This window comes from Orycteropus afer, unplaced genomic scaffold (assembly GCF_000298275.1).
Source record: "Orycteropus afer afer isolate SDZICR_OR568_19922 unplaced genomic scaffold, OryAfe1.0 scaffold00174, whole genome shotgun sequence".
NCBI classification, from domain to species: Eukaryota; Metazoa; Chordata; class Mammalia; order Tubulidentata; family Orycteropodidae; genus Orycteropus; species Orycteropus afer.
In genome coordinates this window covers 5,154,520-5,161,644 of record NW_006921761.1, presented here as the reverse complement: position 1 = coordinate 5,161,644, position 7,125 = coordinate 5,154,520, and the positions used below count along the sequence as shown (strand labels likewise).

The following is a 7,125-nucleotide window of genomic DNA, read 5'->3' as shown; positions in this document are numbered from 1 at the left end:
CCCTGGCTTACTATGTGCGGGGTCCCCAGGAGCACAGAGCACCCCCCTCCGCCCCTGTCAGTCCATCCCTCCATCCAATGACCGCAGATGTGTGCATACATGGTGTTGTGCTTTACCACTCAGTGGCAGTCTGGCGTCCTGCAGGCTGGCATGCGTTCCTGAAGGCCTGCTGCTGGTCCTCTAAGAGAGGAGCCACCCGGCTCTGGCCCCTGGGGCATGTGGGCTGCAGGTGCCATCTGGCCATGCCCACACGACCCAGACCACGCCCACACACCCTGGTCACGCCCACACACCCTGGCCACAACCACACGCAGCACCTCTTCCTGCCCCCGGCAGACTCCCCAGTAGGGCCGTGCCTGGGTCAGGGAATCAGCCTCCTCTCCCCTCCATGAAGAGCCTACGCCACAGCCACACTCACATCCCAGGCCGGGCTCCACCCCTGCCTGCCTCGCCCATCCCGAGCAGCACACTTCACTGGCACTAGTGTTCAGAGGCATGTGCCAACAGCCCACGCACCTGCCTCTCAGCACAGTTACTTTAAACCAACGCTGACTTCCTGGCAGGAACACGGAGGGAGCTGCAGAGGGCACCCAGCGGCCTCCCTCCATCCCAGCCCTGAGCCCCTCAGGGAGCACTGTGGGGGTGGAGCACTGGGCACACAGGTGGCAGGGCCAACACTCACCCTGCCCTGGCTCAGCTTCTGGGTGGACAAGGCCAGCACATGGGACTGAGTGCAGTGGAAAACATGGATGTGCACACACACACACACAGTGCGCATGGGTGCGCTCACACAAACACGCATGCACACACAAACACGAGCACATGGTGCGCATACATGCACACGTGCCCCTCCACACTCCCAGCCACCGGTGGGTCCACGAGGCCGGCCCTCTGAGCATGCCCTCTGGCTGTCTTTGAGGACCTGGATGGATGCTGGATGGATGCTGAGGGGGGCCTCTCCAGGTCTGGGGTGGTGTTAAGATTAGGGTTTGTCACAGACGGGTGCAAACTTCAGAGCAGCCAGCAAAACGGACCATACAACTGGAAAAACATACAAATAATTCATGTTACCATTATGTCATGGTGTTCTTATAAATAACGTATTCACATTTCAACCCAGTTACATCATCAAAGCGGCTGCACCGGGCAGGAGGAGGAGGGCAGGGACCCTGTCTTGGAAAGCCAGACGAAGTGGTACAGGCCTGTCCCACTGTGCAGAGAGGGTCTGGGAGCCGGCAAGGACAGGGCTGGGCATGTGCAGAGAGAGAGGACCAGTGGCACCTGGAGAAGGTGGACACCCCGCTCTCGGCCTGGAGCTCTCATCACAGGCAGAGGAGGAAAGGCCAGCACTGGGGTAGAGGAAGGTGGCCTTCAAGACATAGGCGTGGTGACCAGTGCCAAGGCCAATGCCACTTTGTGCTGCGGCAGCCATGCTGGTGGGACCCCAGGAACAGTGGTGCCACCGGCCACCGGCACGCCTGGCTGCCCTTTTTCTTGACAACAATGCCTCAGCCCCCAGACCCCAGCAGGGTGGGAACAAACCCCTCATCCCTGAACCTCTCTCCTCTGACACTCCTCCCCTCCCCCAGCTTCCTGGGCCCCAGCTCTGGGCCTGGGGCTGGCTGCAGCCAGTCCAGAGCAGCCCAGGCCGGTCTGGAGGGAGGTGTAGCACCCCAGCACAGTGGGCACAGGTCAAGGGCCACCTGCTCCCCTCATCCACCCCTGCATGTGACATCATGGTGGCCTGGTTTCTACACAAACGTTCATGTGCGTTTTAGCCTGGACTTGGTGTTACTATCCTGGGAGGAACAGAGCGCCACCCTAATTCAATGAGGGACGGCAAATGTGTGTGGACAGCAAAGCTGTGGACGCTGTCCTCGGAGGAAAGGGAGGGGACGCAGAGCCGGTGGACTGAGCAGGTGGGCTCAGCCCAGACCTCCTGCCTGATACCCCTCCATTCCTTCTGCCTGCTGCTCTCCCATAGCTCCACTCATCCCACATACTGGCCCCATGCTCATGGCCCTGCTGTGACCTTCACTGTGATGTTGGCACGAGGTCCCCCACAGACAACCAAAACCGGTGCTCACAGCTCCACGTGTGTGGGTGGATTTGCCCCAGCTCCCCCCATCCTCCCCACCCCTGGCCCCCACCACCTTCCAGAGACCCTCCATGGTGTCTGGCCTGTCCAGTGGTCCATGCAACACCCTTCTGCATGCCACACTGTTAGAAGCAACCCAAGCTGGGGTGATGCCCCCCCAGCCACCTGATCTGCCCAGGCTTGTCTCAGCCACCACAGCTCACCCCAGAGCCCCTACCGGTACCCCCCACCACAGTGAGGATGGCAGGTGGCTGTAGTGGGACAGCTGAGGGGAGGAACCTGCATGACCTGGGACTCCGGGGAACCCGGGCGTTCAGTGTACTTGCTCACTCTCGGATTAGGGCATGCCGCTTCCCGGGGGCTCAGGCAGCGCCCCACGCAGGCCTTGGCCACACTTCTGTGGGAGGCTGCAAATACCACACGCTGGGCCGGTCCAGCAGGGTGGGTGCACGCCGCCCCCCAACCCCAGCCCTCGGGCACAGGGCGGCCCCCCACCCCTCAGCCCTCCGGCGCAGGGCGGCCCCCCACCCCCCAGGCGCAGGGCGGCTTCCTCGGGCAGCCCAGGGACGCAGCTGCAGCAGGCTGGGCGCGCGGCCAGCTGGCGGGGGATGGGCCGGCGCTGAATCAGCTGCCAGGGAGCGCGGGGCGGGCGGTTTTGGGAACTGCGGCCGCGGCTGCCAGCCTGCCGGGGGATTTCTGGAAAGCCGCTCCTGCAGCGCCGAGCGGCCGCTGCGGGCCCAGCTCGAGCGCACGGCGCGCGCACGGGGGCGCAGGCGGCTCCTCGGGGCGGGGGACCCTGCGGAGCGGACCGAGGGGCAGGCCAACCCCCGGCTCCTCTGCCGATTGCAGCGAGTTTCGCTCCCGGAAAACGCTGAATCAGCTCTGAGCGCTGCCGTCCCCTCCTCCAATCACATGCTGGGAGGGACCGGACGCGCTCAAGGTCAGGGAGCCAGAGTGTGGGCGCGCGCCCGCCGCGCCGCCGGGATCCGGCTCGGCGGGGGCTGCGCTAGGCGTCCCAGCCTTTCCGGGGTGGAGGTGCTCTTCCGAAGGCCCCCCTGGGCCACAGGCCGCCCTTCCTGTCCATTCTGGCCCGCAGCCACCACTCAGGCAGGGCAGGGGGCGCTTCTCAGCTGCCGACCGCGGGGGGGGGGGGGCGCCGGCTCTCAGCCCACCTCGGGGACAGTCATAACTGTAACCAAACATGAGTGCACGTGGGTGTGCCTGCATGTGCACACACGTGCAACATGCGTGTGTACTTACACGTGGGTCCCACGTCCGCGCGCGTGATGGCCACTGTGGGCTGTTTGACCCAGGCAGCGTTGGGTTCAAGGCCACCTGCACAGTGGACTCCTGCCCTGCACCCAGCTCCATCCCAGTACTAAGAACTGAGACCCTCGGGGCCTCGTGTGTGAGGTGGCTCAGCCATGAGTGAGCACATGGGGGGGAGGGCTTTGAAAAAACGTTGCAATTCTCACCATCACAGGCTACACCCCAGTGACCCATGTCATTCCCTTCTGGTGTCACACTAATTCCAGGAACTACAGCCATGTCCATGGAACCGTTTCCTCTCGTGTGACACTTTCTGGCTGTGGGCTGCTTAGAAGGACCGTTGTCACCACCATCATGTCTGAAGAAATCTACCAGCAGGAAGACTTGTCAGTTTCCACTGAACAACAGACACCTAGCACAGCAGTAAGGCGGCTGCCATTCAAAGAGCTTTCAAGCGAGGCCTGCGACTCAGGCTAGTTTTTCTGTGCTAGTGTTTTTTCTGCATGTGTGCATTTTTCTCAAAACTGAGGGCTCGTTTCCGTTCAGCAGTGCATCCTGGGCGCTGCCCACCTCTAGACAGCAAATGGTCAGTGAATGTCCCTATGCTTTACTGGTGAAGGCAGCCGCCAGGCCTCTCCAAGGGACTCACTTGGTGATGGGCCTGTAATTCTGACAGTCCTACGACAGAAAAGGCTCTCACCGTGGCCTTGGGGCCAGAAACACCCTCTGCAACTCCAACACTAGCCCAGGACCATCCGGCTAACATGCACTTAAAGATGTCCCCAAGTCAGCAAGTGAGGATGACATCTGTTTTGAGTTGATTATGTTCTTAAAGGAGTCAGCATGGAATGAAACTGACAAGAGTCAGGAAGCTTAGGGGTGAGTTCATGTCACTCAGGAGGAGCAGCCCAGAGAAGACAGGCTGGATGGTGGCTTAACTGGAAAGTCATCAGCGTCACCAGACTGTGCACAACCTGTGCAACAAGCGTGCGTTCCGTGTGCAGATTCCACAACAGAATCGACAACCATGGGCTGTAAGCAATCACGCCACTCACATGCTAGGAAACGAGGTTTAATGCAGGTGGCTCGGTTCAGAGCACCTCACAGGCGCTCAGACGCGGTGTCTGTCAGCATGAAAGGGCTGTTGCCCAAGTGCTTCCATGCAGACCCTCCCTGCCACCTGGGCCCCCCATGCCCTCCCCAACACCCCCTGACAAAGGGCGTTGTGAATCCGAGTGACCCAGGTAATGGGTGCAAATGACTTGTCTGCAGGAAATGGCAGGATTTCGTGCCAGAGGCTCCCAGCAGTGGCTCCCAGGCCACCCACTCCCTCCTTCTCCTGGGGGAGCCAGTGTGATGGCACAGGCGACTTGGAGCAGAAGCAGGCACAGAGCTGAGGGCACGGCTGCCAGGCCACGGGGTTCTTGCTTCTCTGCCTGATCTGGGATTTGGGAGGTTTTGCTTCCAGTGGTGCCTGAGGGGCCGGATGGCTCACCCAGGCCAACGTTCTACTAGGGAGGCAGGCATACCCACCTGCCAGGTATAAGAGCAGCACTGCCCGCTCCTCTTATATCCTGGGTCCCTGCCTGTCGTCCCAGTGATACTACTCAGAGGTCCCTTCCCACTCCCGCCCCTACACTAGCAGTTGCTTCCATACCTCAGTGCCTTCTCAGCCCCCGAGGTAGCACCAAAGGGCAGGCAGTGCTTCACTCACAAAGACCCAACTGCCCTCGCACCTGGTTCCTGAGTGCCACCCCTGGATAAGTCTGCCTGGCTCTGTCCGAGGTCACAACCAGAGGCCCGAGGAGACAGATGCCAGCCGCTCCAGGTGTGGCATGCCCTATAAAGCACCCGCCCAGAGAGGAAGCACAGCCCCTTCCCAAAAGCCCCCTGAACTAGACTCACGGCCCACCAGGGTGACAGGCCTGCAGTGGCCCCATGGACCCTACAAGTGCCAGGGGCCACAGCTTTTAGAGGGCACCATCAGATTTGTGTCTGAGACAGGAACCTGCCAAGGCCACCTGCGGTCCCACTGGAGTAAGCAAACCCGTGACGCTGAAGCCTGGCCTGACTCTGACTCGGTGATCTCTCCGGAGGCAGCAAGGGCTGTGCTGGGACAGACGAGAGGGGTCCTGAGCACGAACTGGGCCGGGATGAAAGGCGCTGGGGGGAGGGGCGATGCAGGGCTCGGTGGCAGTGCAGTGGCGAGTGCGGAGCCAGGCAGTACAGAGCAGGCTGTGTGGCAGGAGAAGGCGGAGGTGGCACCCCGTCTGAGGACTAAGGGTCTCCCACACCACTGAGGATGGATACAGTCACTGGATTGGGTTCTGGGGAGGGGGTGGGAGGAGGCTGACCCCAGCCCAGGCCGATAGGAACAAGCTGGGCCGCGAACCGCAGGTGCCGGGCGGGAGGGGCAAGCAGAAAGACCAGGGGACAGCGCCCCTCCGCAGAATCGAGTCTCAGCCCTTCTTTTCGGTCCCACGCAGCAGGCGCGTGAAAGGCGGGTGAAGCTGCGGTGCCGCCAGCCTCCGCTAGGGGCCCGCAGACCTCAGGCGGAGCGCTCTGCAGAACGGCTTCCAGGGACCCGGCCCCACCAGGGGGGGCAGGTGGCCGGGCCGCGCGTGCGCCTCACATGTCCACGAAGACCATGAAGCACCAGCCCAGGCCACCGACCAGCAGCACGGTGACGTGGATGCCGTGGATGAGCAGCTGGTTGAGCAGGCGGAAGTCGACGCGCCGGCGGCCCAGCAGCAGCAGCAGCAGCGACAGCTTGAGCTGGAAGCGCAGCAGCGCGCGCACGCCCACGTACTGCAGGCAGAAGAGCGCGGCCAGGGCGCCCCACAGCGCCGCCGTGAACAGGCTGCAGCTGAAGTAGAGCAGGAAACGGATGAAGCCGTACAGCCAGCGCGTCTTCAGGTACACGTCGAAGTTGTTGTACTTGGTGCGCACCAGGTGCGAGGCGCGGACCGGCCCGCAGGCCGCGTGCAGGCAGGTGGTGTGCGGGCCGTGGAAGGAGCGCACCCGCCGCGGGATGGGGATGACCGGCATTGGGGCCCGGCGGCGGCGCAAGCTCGCGGCGCCAGGCAGCAGTCAGCGTGGGCGTCATGGACGCCTAGGCCGGTGAGCCCACGGCTGAGGCTCTGGGGAGGCGCGGCCCTGCGAGGGAGAGGACAAGAGAGGGGCCAGTCAGCCCGGGACCCCGGGCCTGTCCGGCCAGCTGCAGCAGGGGCCATGAACTGCGGGCCCCGGCATGGACCCTGCGCGGCCCCACCCCCTCGGCCGGTTTGGCCCAGGCTCCCTGCTCGGCTGCTGCCCCTCCTGGAGACCAGAAGCTTCACATGGTCCCTCCCAGGGAGCCACAAAGGACCAGGGCGGAGGGAGAGGGGAAGACAGGTGCGAGGGCTCTGGGGGACATAGCCTGGTGACAGACCGCGGAGCCAGGATTCACCGCGACAACTCCACGTGCGAGTGCTGGGGGGCAGGCAGCGGGTGGGGACCCAGGGTCATACCGCTGGGCCAGGCTCCGGATCGGTCACTCGGGGATGCCACTGCACCACCTTCCTGGGGCTGTGGCAGGTGGGCTAACACAGGCGGCGGGGATGGCAGCTGGTGGCAGTGTGGGCACGGGCTGCCCTGACCAGTTTCTGCTGATCGCCAGGGTTTTCAGAAAGAAGAGCAGCCCTGGTGGCGCAGGGGTTAAGTGTTTGGCTACTAACAGAAAGGTCGGGGGTTCGAACCCACCAGCCACTCGGCAGGAG

At 63.1% G+C, this 7,125-nt stretch overlaps 1 protein-coding gene across 1 annotated transcript; it reads right to left on the bottom strand.

The window, feature by feature from the left end:
• Positions 1-5,995: 5,995 nt before the first annotated feature.
• On the bottom strand, positions 5,996-6,473 carry TMEM250 (transmembrane protein 250). The gene is given in 2 exon segments (XM_007946937.2): positions 5,996-6,436; positions 6,438-6,473. Coding segments are annotated over 2 exon segments (477 nt in total).
• Between the last annotated feature and the right edge of the window lie 652 nt (positions 6,474-7,125).